Consider the following 15,736-nt stretch of genomic DNA (forward strand, 5'->3'; position numbering starts at 1 on the left):
TCATGAAACCCATTCATCTCTATGTCAAAGCTTGGGACATGATATTCTTATATCAGAATGATCATGGAACCCATTCCTGGCTCAGGAAGTTTCATCTTCAACGTACCTTATTAGATGTGTCGAACTGGTTTCTTCAATGGTTCTACACATGGGGACCATCTCCTTCAGAATTCCTTCCTACAACTCTTTAGCAATCCGTTACTAAATTCAAAGATTTCAATCAACCTCTAGACTCTCGGGCTCTCTTCCTTCAATTCTTTATATTATACGAAGTACTCTGGATTTTTCAATGGAAGTGTTGGATGATAATTGATGAATTTGAAAAATGGAATTACATTCCTCAATTAGAACATCATATTATGGTTAAATGGTAGGATAAATTCAACATCTCACTTTTAACTGGTTCTCGATTTGTGCCTAAAAGAGGCATCGATTCGGATCTACCCCTTGCAGCTTCTTCAACAACAGGAAAATCTTCACTTTCTAATAAAGACTTTAGCACAAATGTCTTTGGACTTAGCACAAATGTCATTGTAGTCATATATAGTCATCACCATGGTTTTAAGTATCTCCGATACCGATACGATACCCTCCGATACGTATCTTAAATTTAACCGATCGATACAATACACATCGATACGATACATGAAATTTTTAAAATCCTTTTGTATCGATATATATCCTACAATACATACCGATATGCATCAATATACCACCAATACACATCGATACGATACGATATGCCTCGATACGACTATAAAAATTATAAAATTGAGGTAAAATATACGTTTAGGTATGTATTGGTACGTATCGATGAGTATCGGTGTGTATCGATCGGTACTTATCGGTATATATTGGCACGTATCGGTGAGTATCGATATATATCGGTACGTATCGATGAGTATCGATACGTATCGGTGAGTATCGATACGTATCGGTGAGTATCGATATGTACCGATACAGTGCGCTATGGTCATATAATGGCCAAGATGGGTAATTTTTTAGAAAACACGATTTTTTGAAGGGTTTTTGTTCCAAAGTTGCTGTCAGCCATATTTCTCTTTAACTAAAGTGGAAATCACGGTTGGGAACAAGGATTTTACATTTATGGGACAACTACAAACCTTGAATTCTTAGTACGATACCCTCAATTTAGTGTTTATGCATAATACATGTTATCAATAGCTTTTTTTTAACAAATTCTTTATGCAAAAGTGTTTAAAAAAATGTTTCCTATCCATTTATGTGTGTATCTTTAGCGTATCTTAGTGTATCTCCGATACAATACGATACTATCCGATACGTATCTTAATTTTAACTGACCGATACGATGATCGATACCGATACTTTAATCCTTGGTCATCACAATGACATTCCACAATCTCAATTTAGATTTAGCACGGATATCTTTGTATCCACAACACTTTGGGTAAGCCATAAAAATTGCCACTGCTAGGAAGGTCTTCCTGTCGCATTCAATGACTTTTCGCGGCCGGCTTAATTGACAATCCCATTGAATTCCTGTCGCACTCATCATAATTTTCGACTCCACATGGTTGCAATTGGCTGGCCACTCGTTTCAGCGCGTGAGGGGTCTAGTGACTCTTGAATAGTCGACACCGACTGGCTACCAATGTTGATGAAGAAATGAAATCATGGAGAAGTCATTTTGGAGAGGGCAAAGATTCCTGTGACACCTGCGCCAGCACTTGCTCTTTACAGTTTCAAGGCTTCTAATGGAGGTACATTTTAGAATTCCAAATCCAGATGCCATGTTTTCCGTTTTAAAGCTTACGGTTTTCCTCCTATTCATGAGAATTAATGAGGCAGCCTCGCCAGGAGTAGTTGATTTTACCTATAACGGATTCAGTGATGCTGACATGGGGCTGAACGGCATAGCCGAGATCACATCCAATGGCCTTCTCATACTGACTGATGCCTCCAAAAGGCCCAACATAGAGCAGCGGGGCCGTGCCTTCTACGTTAGCCCAATCAACTTCCTCGATCCATCCTCATCCGGTGGCGCCGCTGCTCTCTCCTTCTCTACCACTTTCGTATTTGCCATCATACCTAAGAAACCCGAATTGGGCGGTCACGGGATTGCCTTTTTCATCTCACCCACAACAGCCCTCCCATCTCGTAATCTTCCAGGCCAATATCTTGGCCTCTTCAATGCCAGCAACATTGGCAATGGCTCCAATCATTTATTCGCAGTCGCATTCGAAACCGAACAGAGCATCGAGTTCAATGATATCAACGACAACCACGTGGGTATCGATATCAATGGATTACAGTCTGTTGAATCCGCTTCGGCATCCTATTTCGATAAGAACGGTCGGTACAAGAACCTAAGCCTCATCAGTGGCGACTCCATGCAAGCCTGGGTTAATTACGATGGTGTACACAAGCAGCTCAATGTCACAATAGCTCCAATCAATGTTTCTAAACCGGCTGTTCCCCTCTTGTCTATGTCTCTTGATCTTTCTCCGCTCATGAAGGACCCCATGTTTATCGGTTTCTCATCTTCTACTGGTTCCCTTCCCACTTCCCACTGTGTGTCGGGATGGAGTTTCAAGCTCCACGGGCGAGCAAACGAACTCAATCTCACCCAACTTCCCACGCTTTCCAACCACCAGTTTAAACAGAAAACGCCTATTCTGATTATCGTGCTTCCTGTAATTGCTGCTGTTTTAGTGTTAGCGACGATCTTTGGCATCCTGATCATGGTGAAAAGAAAGAGAAAATATGCACAAGTGCTTGAAGAATGGGAACACGATTATGGGACTCATAGGTTCAACTATAAAGATCTCTATGTGGCTACTAAGGGGTTTAAGAACAAGGAGCTACTGGGTATTGGTGGCTTTGGTAAGGTGTATAAAGGTGTATTACCCAACTCCAATATCGAAGTTGCAGTGAAGAAAATCTCCCATAACTCTAGACAAGGTATGAAGGAATTTGTCGCTGAGATCGTTACCATAGGTCAACTACGGCATCGGAACCTAGCAACGCTCTTGGGGTACTGCCGGCGTAAAGGAGAACTCCTCTTGGTTTATGAATGCATGCCCAATGGAAGTCTTGACAAGTTCCTCTTCGATCCATCTATGCCGGTGCTGAATTGGAGTCAAAGGTTTCGAATTATTAGAGGTGTAGCATCTGCTCTGTTTTATCTGCACGAAGGATGGGATCAGGTTGTGGTTCACAGAGATGTCAAGTCCAGTAATGTTCTATTGGACGGGGAATTCAATGCAAGATTAGGAGATTTTGGACTTGCGAGATCATATAACCATGGAACTGATCCTCAAACAACACATGTGGCTGGGACGCTTGGTTATCTTGCACCAGAACTTTCAAGAACTGGAAAAGCCAACCCGAACACAGATGTGTTTGCATTCGGGACTTTTATGTTGGAAGTTGCTTGTGGAAGAAAGCCAATAAATCCAAGAGCATCAACAGACCAGGATTTGGTGTTAGTAGATTGGGTGTTCTCTTGTTGGAGCAGAGGAGCAATTCTTGACACAGTGGATCCAAAATTGGGAATCAATTACGTAGAGAAGGAAATGGAGTTGGTGTTGAAGCTTGGATTGCTTTGCTCTAATTGGGTTCCCACAGGAAGGCCACCCATGCGACATGTGTTGCAGTATTTGGAGGAAGAACTTCCTCTACCAGACCTGTCATCTCTTAGTCTGAATGCTAATGGCGGAACATTTGTGGATGGCCAAGGCTTTGATGATTTGGTAACGCGACTCACGGTTCCTTCACCATCTGTTTCAGAGTGGATACTCTCTGGAGGACGTTGATTCTCACCCTATTGGGGTTTGTTATAGCAATTGTTTGTGACGTAAATACCAAAACCACTATGTTTGTGATCTTTCTCCAATAATGTTTTATCTTATAGACCCATCGAGATCATTATCAATTATTAACCGTTGGTTCTCTTCCACGACGAAGATGGATTGTGACGTTTTGTATGATCCATAGAGTTTCACATAGTTTTTCCTCAAACTCGATCTGTATGCCCAATCCTCCTTGTGTTGGGGGAATATAGTTTTAAGAATGGGGAAATTTACTATCAGCACAGCTACATAGGATTGTACCTGCCGTTAGAAATCATAAATGAAATTAGGAAAAAAAATTACACTACCAAAATGAAAAAGAACATATATTTTATGTAATCAAGACATCAATATATTATTATCAATCACTAATATCCAGTCAAGCCAGTATCACATCCAAAACTTGTCAAAGTCGTCAAAAATTTACACTACCAAAGTAAAAAAAGAGCATATCTTTAATTTATCATAGTCCTGTTCCTGGAAACTTGGCTTTCTATCTTTCTAACCAAACCCTGATCAATGATCTCCTCCTTGCCACACCTGACATGGCATGCCTAAAAAGACTTAATTCTTTCTTCTTGATCATATCATGCACTAGTATTTGACTAGAGAGAAATTTCAGGGATAGTATTCTTAAAGTAAAAAAGAGGCACCGATCCTTTCATGGATTACCAAATCTTTCCTCTAATCCAGCAGGTATTGATAACACTGCTCTTTCAATCTGTACTGATCTTTGACCAGTTAAAACAAAAAAAAAAGGGTTAAGAAAGAAAGCAATTAAATAGAAAATTGGGTCAGAGCAGGTTGAATGGACCAATGAAAAAACAAGGATCGACTGGGTAAATCTGGCGTTTTGGTGATTATTTGTAGTTTGATCTTTGATTCAGTGTGAATCAGGAACTTGGTTGTCTTATGGCCAGCACAAACTTGATATTTATGATTCCAATTCCTACAAAAAGGAAAATGATTTTAAGAAATAGTACAAAGATTAAGATATATGTGGGAATTATTTTACAGGAACTGTCCAACAAGATAATGACAATTGGAAGGTTCAAATGCATGAGCCATGAAAGGAATAGGCTAATTTGTATTCCTCTGTTTCTGTGTCTTTCTTTCACTTTAATGAACCCATGGAAATTGTCCTCTTTTAACCAAAGAAAGAAATGCCATATCTAAGGTGTATAAACACCCCTACCACAAAGACCTATGCAACCAGAACATTCCTCTTCTTGAAAAATGATGGGACCTTGAAGCCACCGGCAATTGAGTTGAGTCTACCACATCCAGATGGTAATGAATATGGTTCAATTAGTAAGGTCTTTACCCCTGCTGAAGAAGGTGTTGAGGCCTCAGTATGGCAACTGGCTAAAGCTTATGCAGCTATGAATGACTCTAGTGTTCACCAGCTTATCAGTCACTGGTAATTGAACGCTTCACATTGGAAGATTTGTGATAAGAATCTGTATCATAATAGTTTAAATGATGATTTTCTTATTTTGGTTGCAGGTTACATACACATGCCCCGATTGAAAGCTTTTGAAGAATTTGGAAGCAGGACATCAGATTCATAACAGGTTCCACACATTCTTCTGATGGAGGTCTATCTTGGGCAAAGGGACACTTCAAACTGGACAACAGATACAGAACCATTGGAAGCTTTTGAAGAATTTGGAAAGAGGCTAGTAAAGATTGAGGATAGAATTATAGAGATGAACAATGACAAAAGATTGAGGAATCGTATAGGGCCTGTCTTGATCCCATACACCTTGCTCTATCCAGACACTTCCAATCATTCTGGTATTGGTTCGCTAACCGGAAGAAGAATCCCCAATAGTGTCTCCATCTAAGGCTGAATTAACTGTTATAGTTCCAAAGTGGTTGAGTCTTTAAGCAATCAGATTACTTAGTTCAAGAGTGGTAGAATGGAACTTGTATGTGATGTGGTACAGAATAGCATATATATAGAGTTGTATACAATACACAAGATGTAAATCTTAAATGTCAGAATAAATTCTATTTGTTTCTAATAAATCCTAATTCCATGCACTTCTATCACTCAACATATGGCCATGGCATCATCATTGACATCGAAGCAACCTCCAGCCAAATCTAAAGATTATAATGTAGTTCCCAGTCACCTAAAGACTAGGTTTTCAAAACCAACAACAAACAAATTAATAAATTTTCTAGAAATCAAGAGAAATCCCACCAAACCAATCCAGAAACAAAGATTTTGACCAAACCTTGGTCGAATGCTAGTTTAATGAAGAAACATGATATTAAAATCTTAGATTAACTAATGGACAGATTTCTGAGCTTTGATTAAATCTTACCCAAGCAAGGATTGCTTAAATAGAGAACTTCAGTCAGTTCAATAACTAGAAGTCATAATTGGCTCAAAAGAAAACTAAGTGGTCTATTAATCAGGATGGATACCACAGTAAACCCTCTGTAGTTTCTGACGGTTGAGATAGAAGATATTAAAAAAATCCTAATTTAACGAGGAAAGTTCAACTTGGACAGAATTCAGTACCCGTACTATACCAACAGATTTCAGAAGATGAGTTAATTATGATATTAATCAGTAGACACCCATTAGAAACTACAATATATCTCTAAAACCAGAACTGATATATCACAATGCATGTATTGAAAAAGGATGACCATACTTGATCACAAAATACAAGAGAACCTTCAAAGAAAAACATAATGTAACTCTGTAGTTTTATCAAATAACAAAATCAATGTAGAGATCCTAGATAAAGCCATAACCCAAACAAATCACATGATTGTGCACACACGAAACAAAGATGCAAAAAACAGAGAGAGAGGTGCCCTTCAATGTAAATGTTATGGATAGGATGAGGATCCAATCATTTGGTCAACAAGGAAGGATGGATCAACAGAAAGACACAACTCACCCAACACATTTATAAATGTAGTTAAGGTTTCATTGGACCATTTACATGATTATATCACACCGCCCCAACACACTCAACACAATCTGTCAGAAATATAACTCAAGGCCCCTTCTTCCCGTTCTCTCTCACACTCACTACTTACCTACTAGATACTACTCAAAGGCCTCAATCAAAACTCTTTTGTGTGTTTCAGTAGAAATTTGGCTCTCCCAAACAAAACAAAACAAAACCCAGGATCACAACCAAAATCCATTTTGAAACCACCAAGACATGCACACTCAAAATCTTTAGTTTAGATGACCCTACAAGTCAGTTCATGGTACACTGACTATACAAACAAAACCATTATCAGAACACTCACTCAGCTACGAACACAGTTAAGAACACAAGTACGCACTGCTGAAATTTCATTACCTCTCCACAGGATTAGAAGAGGATGCTCTTGCCTCGGTTCTCTCAGATACCCAAGTAATGTTTCAGCCTGTGGAGTCGCACAACCAAACTCAAAGTTAGAATCAACTCATCTGTGAATTAGAAGAGGAAGAAAACAAGGATTCTATGAGATACATAGGCAAGAATCATTTAAATTGGCTGCAAGAACATAATCTCATATCTAATTCTCTAACAATCTGTAACAATTGCATATGTGATCCAAAAAGAATCACCAACTCATGGGGTATGTCCATTGTGTAGTTCGCACTGATTACAGGGAGAGATGGAGGAAATCAAATTAGGCATATAACCTGTAAGCCTTTCAATTTTCAATCTCTATTTGCTACCATGATTTCAGTAGGTAGAACCCTAGTAGAGAGTAAGAAAAGGATTGTATCCCAGGCCCCAAACTATAATTCTTACCTTGTGCTTCGCTAGGGCACTTCAGGACTGTGAGAGAGCGACCAACGGAGGGATTCCACCTTCCCTTACAAGCAAACCCCTGTTCCGATCACTGTCCACACAAAGTTGCGGAAGCGTTAATGAGAAAGAGCAATAGGATGGACAAAGATTTTTAGAGGGGAATGGAGGTTACGGTTCTCATTTCTGAGAGAAATTTTGAGAGCAAGAAGGAGATCTAGAGAGAGAAGAGAGAGGCTTTCGAGAGGAAATGGAGGTTACTGTACTAATCACGATCACTTCTGAGAAAGAGTTCAAGAGCAAGAGGGAGATATGGAGAGAGAGAGAGAGAGAGAGAGAGAGTGAGGCAATACAATGAATTAAGCTGCGAAAACTAAAATTCCTATTTTTGGGAGTGAGGGAATACGGTGAATTGAGCGTGGAAATTAAAATTCCTTTTTTTGGGTGACGGTTATATGTATTTTGTCATCCTAAATATTATTAGAGACGGTAAATTTTAATGTCGTTCAATCTTATTGCATTCTTACAAATTAAATTTGATAATCAAATATTCTGCAACGGTAATTTTTTGTCATGGTAAATTTATAAAGGGTGACAGATATATTTACCGTCTCCGAAAACAATATTTAGTGATAGTTTTATTTATACCGTAGTCTTAAACTAATAAATGGTGACAGTTAGTTTTCTACCATCATAATAAATATTTTTTAGTGACGGGCCTTACATTACCGTCTCTATAAATAATATATGGTGATAATATAAGTTTAAAAGTCATCCAAAATAATTTTAATGCGACATTTTTTTTTCATGCAATATATTATATTTGAAGACAGAAAAAAAATACCGTCACCCAAAAGTGTGGCCGAAAATTGCTTTTCTTGTAGTGACACCTTGTTATGTTGGGTTTGTAACAATCCTCATGTTCCCTTCTTTCTTTCTTTCTTTTTTTTGAGGGGGGCCTAACAAGTAGATTTATTTGTCATAGTCGTCAAACAAACTCATGGAGCCAAGGAGAGGAATGTGACCAAACTATCGTGTGCAACGTCAATAGGGCTTTCTGAGATAGTGAATCAGCTACGTTGTTGCATTCTCTATTGATATGGCGACAAGAAATTACTCGTGATGTATTTGATTGCTGGAGATTTTCCCCCTTTACACCATGTACTACCTATTTATAAACAGGTCGAGCTTAGGCCCGATATATTTAATAATCGAGCCAGTCTAGGTCGGGCCATAAATGTGTCGAGCTTGATCAAACCTATCACTGCGAGCTTGGAATTGACACCCCTAATGTAAAGTGTGAACTGGATGTAAGAATTCAGGACTTTTTTTTGGGTAAGGTAAGATTCCATGACTTAACGAGGAAAATTTTGGTCCTGAAAAGTCAAGTTTAGTCTGGCCCACCCTCAGATTCTTCCCTGATTTGCTGGGCTTCGGCTTACTTTGTCCAATCAATACTCAAACTATTTTTGTTTGGGTAGGTGGAAGAAGAAATGCAACAGTTAATACTTCATAATACTATCTTGATGGCTCTATAACATAAACATTATCAGAATAGGATCACAACCAAAGGGTGATCATATTTACAGAACAAACAAGGGCACAAACAATTGACTGCTACGTTTAAACCCAGTAGGGTGAGAATCATAAGGATCATAGTCCTCGCGTTTTGGCCTGGGTCAGCATGAGGAGGTCATTAGATGTAATGTTGGCTATGCCACCCAAATTGGCAACTGAAACCCAACAAAAACCATGCTAAAATATTTGTTGTCTATTCGAGTTGATTGAGATTAAACCTATTTTGATTGAGCCTAAACCACGACATTTAGGCTCGAATTGTAACTTTAAAAATGAAAATAAATTCTATTATTATTGACAAACCCTTCTGGATATGAAATGATTTTTCTTCCTACTTCCTAGTGCTCCTATTACATCCACTCCTAGCGAGAGAATGAATATTTCCTTTTTCATTTTTTTGGTATATGTAGAAATTCAAGAAAAGCATGTGGGTAGTGAAATACAAGATTCCATCAATCTCCAAGTGAATATTATCCCAACATGGTTCTAGGAGGCCTCTTTGAAGCGTGTATTGGTACGGTGCTTGAGTAGAGAATCTAGGTTGGAGTTTAGACCTCTTTATTCTTAATAATTGATAGTGATCTTGGTGGATTTATAAGATAAACATTATTGGAAGAAGATCACAACCAAAGGGTGCTGGCAGTTAAGGAACTAAAAATTTTGACTACAACAAAACCCATGATAGGGTGAGATTCAACGTCCTCCAGAGAGTACCCATTCTTCAATAGACCCTGATACAGGCATGACAAAATCATCAAAGCTTTCGCCATCCACAAGTGTTACGCCATTGGCACTCAGACTTAGAGATGAGACATCCGGTAAAGGAAGTTCTCCCTCCAAGCACTGCACGACTTGTCGCATATTTGGCCTTGCAGTTGGAACCCAATTAGAGCAAAGCAATCCAAGCTTCAACACCACCTCCATTTCCTGCTCTATGTAATTGATTCCCAAGTTTGGATCCACTGTGTCAAGAAGTACCCCTCTGCTCCAGCAAGAAAACACCCAATCCACCAGCACCACTTCCTCTGCTGATGCTCTTGAATTTATTGGCCTCCTCCCACAAGCAACTTCCAACATAAAAGCCCCGAATGCGAACACATCTGTGCTCGTGTTGGCCTTGCCAGTTCTTGAAAGTTCGGGTGCAAGATAACCCAGTGTCCCAGCCACATGTGTCGTCTGAGGTTCAGTTCCATGGCCATACAATCTTGCAAGGCCAAAATCTCCTAATCTTGCATTGAATTCCCCGTCCAATAGAACATTACTGGACTTCACATCTCTGTGAACCACAACCTGCTCCCATCCTTCGTGCAGATAAAACAGAGCAGATGCTACACCTCTAATAATTCGAAACCTTTGACTCCAATTCAGCACCGGCATAGATGGATCGAAGAGGAACTTGTCAAGACTTCCATTAGGCATGAATTCATAAACCAAGAGGAGTTCTCCTTTACGCCGGCAGTACCCCAAGAGTGTTACTAGGTTCCGATGCCGTAGTTGACCGACGGTGACGATCTCAGCAACAAATTCTCTCATCCCCTGTATCGACTCATGGGAGATTTTCTTCACTGCAACTTCGATTTTGGAGGTGGGTAATACGCCTCTATACACCCTACCAAAACAGCCAATGCCCAGGAGCTCCTTGTGCTTAAACCCCTCAGTGGCCACGTAGAGATCTTTATACTTGAACCTATGAGGACCATAATCGTGTTCCCATTCTTCAAGTACTTCTGCAAATTTTCTCTTTCTTTTCACCATAATCTGGATGCCAAAAATCGTCGTCAGCACTAAACCAGCAGCAATTATAGGAAGTCCGATTATCAGAATAGCCGGTTTCTGGTTGAGTCCTTGTCGTGGAAGCGTGGGGAGATGAGTGAGATTGAGTTCCTCTGCTCGCCCGTTCAGCTTGAAGCTCCATCCCAACACATAGTGGGACGCGCCTAAGAAACGACCAGTAGAGGATGAGAAGCCGACGAACATGGGGTCCTTCATGACTGGAGAAAGATCTCGAGACAGAGACAAGAGGGGAAGAGCCGGTTTAGAAACATTGAGTGGAGCTAATGTAACGTTGAGCTGCTTGTGTACACCATCGTAATCAATCCAAACTTGCAGGGGGTCGCCACTGACGAGGCTTAGGTTTTCCGGCCGAGCGTTCTTATCGAAATAGGACGCTGGTGCGGAAGCAACAGACACCAATCCATTGATATCGACACCGACATGATTGTTGTTGATATCAATGAAGTTAGGGTTCTTTACGATGTCGAGCTCGACTGCGAATATATGATTCCCTGAATTGCCAACGTTGTAGGGGTTGAACAGGCCAAGATATGGGCCTGAAAAAACACCAGGGAGGCCAACCGTGGGTGTGATGACAAATGCGACCCCATGACCGGAACAATCGGGGTACTGGGAGATGATGGCAAAGACAAAAGTTGTAGAGAAGGAGAGAGCAGCGGCGCCACCTGATGAAGATGATGAAAATGGTTCGAGGAAGTGGATCGGGGTACGGTAGAAGACATGGCCCTTCTGTCGATTGGTGGCATTGGTCAGCACGAGGAGGCCATTGGAATTGATGTTGGCTATGCCGTCCAGCTGCAAGTCTGAACCTTGGAATCCATTATAGGTGAAACCAACTTCTCCTCCTTGCAAGCCTGCCCCAATTCTCGGAAGGAGTAACAAAACCATTAGCTTGAAAACGGAAAACATGGCATTCGGTTTCTGGAACTCCAGGCGGACCCAGCTCCTCGTCACGTTGATTAGTTGCACTAAACTCTCCTGTTTCCACTGCTCTGCTTCCAGGCTCCAATCATAAACATGACTGGCTAGCCATGGCAACCACACGTTATTGATAGTATAGGATTAGCCGAATTGAAAATTTAGGGGAAGTGATGTGCCAAAAGAAAATTTAGGAAAAGTGAGAATTCTGTGGTCAAGTCAATCAATAGTAGACAAAGTATTTGGCGAGCTATGATTCACCGAGTGGAGAGCGGTGAGCGGGGAAGGAAGTTGCCTAAGCAACGACTGAGTTAACTAATAGCAGATCAAAGAAGCAAGGGTGTTGGTAGATTAGCTCACAAACCTATTTTTGATACGCATTAACATACTTTGATGCGGGGTTATTAGAGCTCTTTCCGTCTGGCTTGCCAGTGTAAACTCACATAGTAAGCAAGTCGGTTTCAAGGCGTTTTAGAAGACTATTTTAATCAATCCACTTTTTGGTCTTACTCTCTCTCTCTCTCTCTCTAGATTGGATTTGTTGGTCATGGGATCACGTGATTGTACCGAGCATCCAACATGTAAAACCAGGGATCGTATGAGCAAGGGATCCATTTTCTCTCTCACACATATATGAAGTGCTACGTTCATCTCCCGCATCTCCCATCATTTGATAGGGACCTTGCCTTCCATGATCTTTCCACCTTTCAAAGCTATCCCAAACATTTCAAACTTAATGTGAATTCTACCGATTCAAGGCCCATTTCAATGACCGAGCCTCAAGGGTCAAGTTTCCCTTTCCCTGGAGAACCCACACGTTTTCAAACCTCTGATTCTTCGGAGCTCCCTAATAATTTCCTCTTGGAATAAATTCAGATACTGAAAGTTCCTTTAACATCTCTACTACTCCAACTATTGCAACTGCATCTTCATAGCAGAACTAGTTGAGTCTAGTAGATAGGAACCGAACTGTTTCACAACATTCTAAACCTCACTAACGTACCACTTGAATCGGTTAACAACCGGACCCTTGGGACCTTCTTCAACCCTAGGATGTGATGAGTCGACATTGAGGTGCCAAACGACTCCGTCGATAAGAGCTCTTAGGAGTCATCAGTCTATTATCCCTGGCGTACCTTTGATCCGTTAAGCGAGAGCCCTTCCAAGCCCGGAGCGAGCCCCCCATAGAGGTAAGTGAAGTTGGTGAGCTGTATGATGGGCAACTATCTCCTGCGGTTTAGAAAAGACTCAGCTGTTAGTTAGTATCCCCTTGGTTTCGGGGTAGACCCTTTCACTCTATCTTATTATATACGCTTACCGAAAAGAATGTTTTTTGATACACCTAGGACATGGATTCTATATGATCCATCTTCCCAAATATAACACAGTGACTTCAGTTTGATATTATTCTTCTTCCTTTTTTTCGTTCTCTTGTTTTTTCTCTTTTTCCTCGAAAAGACGCATTGTAAATGGATTTGTTTACTTAATTGGATTAAGTCCCCCACCCACCAGAAAAAAAAAAAATTGGATGATTTTGAGCATTAGATCATCAATTACTGCACATGATCTCCTAATCTCCCAGATGAAAGAAGCTCAACATGAAGAGAGAATTCTACCAAAAAAAAAACATGAAGAGAGTGAAGACATTACCACTATCATAATTCTAGAAATCACATCTGATTAAGAAGAATTGTATTGGACTTGACAAGAAGAAGAGGGGGAGCAGCCCATGAGGGGAATGAAGGAGGTAAGAGAAAGCAAGTCTTCTGAAGGCAAGACATTCCCTTCTTTTTTTTTTTCAGACGCATAAAACATTGCATCATGATGAATGAATTTCTTGACAATCAAACATTTCCTAAAGACTGATACCCCATAACTGTGTTTCTCATGAAGAAACTAAGAACTTGAAAACATGAACAAATCAAACTTTTGGTTTTGAATATTAACCTTATGAGAAAAAGAAGCCTTAAAATGCAGTGTGGCCCCACACTCAAACACAGTAAGGGAGAAATGACCACCCTACCCTCATGGAATATAGAAATCCTGCCATTGTTAGTGCTTTTGCATACTCACCTATGAGTCTATGACCCATTGGTTTTGTGCTAGTGTAGGGGCCACATTGACTGTTAAGGAACCCTCTCGGCGTATCTTATTTATCACTTTATTTATTGGAAAAATCTTGTTATAATCATAGGTAGTGAAAAAAAAAATTTTAATATTATTTTTGTTACCCTTTGAGTATAAGAAACTTCTTCTATCAAAGAAGATTAAATCATGTTATTTTATTTGAGTAAAAAAAAAAATTTTTTTTTTTGATAAATAATTTAGATTGTGTAATTGAAAAGCATTTAAGAAATCACTCTCTAAGTCATTTTGAGAACTTCTTTTCCCTATGACTTAAGTATTGGCTGTGTGTAAGAACGGACAATTAAAAAAAAGGTTTAACGCGTTGGTTACAAGAAGATGTATTCTTTTTTTATTATTTCACGCTACGCTAAATATTGAAAATTATAATAAAACCATTACTGACTAATAAATGGGAAATAATTCACCCCAAAATAAAAATGGGGGATAAAAATTAAATTGCAACAAACAACCAAACTCTGGGATGAAGAAATACCTTTGAGAGGTTACCCAATCTTTGCTGGTAAGTCCTGGAATCTTACATTCACTTGACTTTGGGCTTTAATCGACCTTGGGCTCGACCATTAAGCCCGAAAGCAATTGGGTTTTTTTTTTTTTTTTTGGGGGGGGGTGGTTTGGGGTTGGTTATTGAGATTAAACTAAGATGGGCTTAGTTCTAAATGGTATGTCATTGATATAGAATTCTTCATGATAGCCTTGTTTATATTACAGGACAATCATGGCCGCATGTTTCAGATTTGGGATACCAATTATCAAATATTGGAAGTGAATTCAGATCAGGTTCAGGCAAGAGATTGTTCTCCTACGTTCTTGGTTCTGACAAAATCCATCATCCCTCTCTATATTTAATGGATTCTAAATGCTGGGATCAGGAGTTTCTCATACTTGAACCTGAACTGGCCTCAAAGTGGGATACAAGTTTGGGTAGGTAAAAGTTTGAATGTAGGGTATTATCAAAAGCCAAGTTTCAATCTTGAGACCTGTTATGGCTTATAGGCCGACCATTAAGCCCGAAAGCAATGGGGGGCAGCATTGAGATAATAAACTAAAAAGTTTTTTCAATAATGTGTTTAACCACGTGATAAGGCATATATATGAGCCAATTTTTCCAAAGAAGTAATTTTTCATGTGAACAACATGAGAAGAAAATTTTGACACCAAGGGAAAAAAAAAAGCTAGGTGAGAAATCTCAAATATGTAAGAGATTACATGAAAGATTAGCTTCGGCTCCAGTTGCAAGGGGAGTTAAAAGGAAAAGAAATGAAATTTTCATATTTAAAAAGGAAATGTTTGTAATCATGACCCCATGTGATTATATCATTAATTTCAATTAGATCTCATTTTACTTTGCATCCAAAATCCTTGACTATAATATGAAAAAAAAAAAAAAAAAGTGTCATTATATGATTACAAAAATATAATAATTTGTACAACCACATCACATGGAGTAATAATTATAAAATTTTCTTTCTTAAGCATGAAAACTTCATTTCCCTTCCCCTTAAATATCTCTTACAAGAAAATATAGTTCATACACAAAAATTTGCAGTATCTATGTAAAGGAAATCCAGTAATCTACAAAAGCTATGGCTATGTATGGTGTAAGGGGATTTAAAGGGAAGTGATTTGAAATTTTCATTATTAAAAAAGAAATATATGTAATCATTACACATGTCACTTTAACTTTGACTTCAA

At 39.3% G+C, this 15,736-nt stretch overlaps 2 protein-coding genes and 1 long non-coding RNA gene across 4 annotated transcripts; 1 reads left to right on the forward strand and 2 right to left on the reverse strand.

Annotated features, from left to right (window-relative positions):
* Positions 1–1,241: 1,241 nt before the first annotated feature.
* On the forward strand, positions 1,242–3,866 carry LOC122075847 (L-type lectin-domain containing receptor kinase SIT2-like). Its single transcript, XM_042641017.1, has one exon. It carries the CDS (start codon positions 1,737–1,739, stop codon positions 3,795–3,797), a length of 2,061 nt encoding a protein of 686 aa, XP_042496951.1. The 5' UTR covers positions 1,242–1,736; the 3' UTR covers positions 3,798–3,866.
* Positions 3,867–4,168: 302 nt separating this feature from the next.
* Positions 4,169–7,953, reverse strand: LOC122075848. 2 transcript variants are annotated; one of them, XR_006139365.1, is made up of 3 exons: positions 7,610–7,953; positions 7,169–7,235; positions 4,169–4,564 (listed from the first exon to the last, which is right to left on the reverse strand). It is a non-coding gene; the product is annotated as an uncharacterized LOC122075848 (long non-coding RNA). The 2 variants fall into 2 exon arrangements; XR_006139364.1 differs by having other exon boundaries at positions 4,169–4,782.
* Positions 7,954–9,842: 1,889 nt separating this feature from the next.
* On the reverse strand, positions 9,843–11,995 carry LOC122076468 (L-type lectin-domain containing receptor kinase SIT2-like). The gene has a single exon (XM_042641772.1). The coding sequence runs from the start codon at positions 11,885–11,887 to the stop codon at positions 9,878–9,880; it is 2,010 nt and encodes a 669-aa protein (XP_042497706.1). The 5' UTR covers positions 11,888–11,995; the 3' UTR covers positions 9,843–9,877.
* Positions 11,996–15,736: the final 3,741 nt, after the last annotated feature.

This window comes from Macadamia integrifolia, chromosome 4 (assembly GCF_013358625.1).
Source record: "Macadamia integrifolia cultivar HAES 741 chromosome 4, SCU_Mint_v3, whole genome shotgun sequence".
Lineage (NCBI taxonomy): Eukaryota > Viridiplantae > Streptophyta > Magnoliopsida > Proteales > Proteaceae > Macadamia > Macadamia integrifolia.

Bases quoted from the DNA above. Each gene is read 5' to 3' on its own strand.
- LOC122075847 (XM_042641017.1), top strand. From the start codon at position 1,737: ATGGAGGTACATTTTAGAATTCCAAATCCAGATGCCATGTTTTCCGTT.
- LOC122076468 (XM_042641772.1), bottom strand. From the start codon at position 11,887: ATGTTTTCCGTTTTCAAGCTAATGGTTTTGTTACTCCTTCCGAGAATT.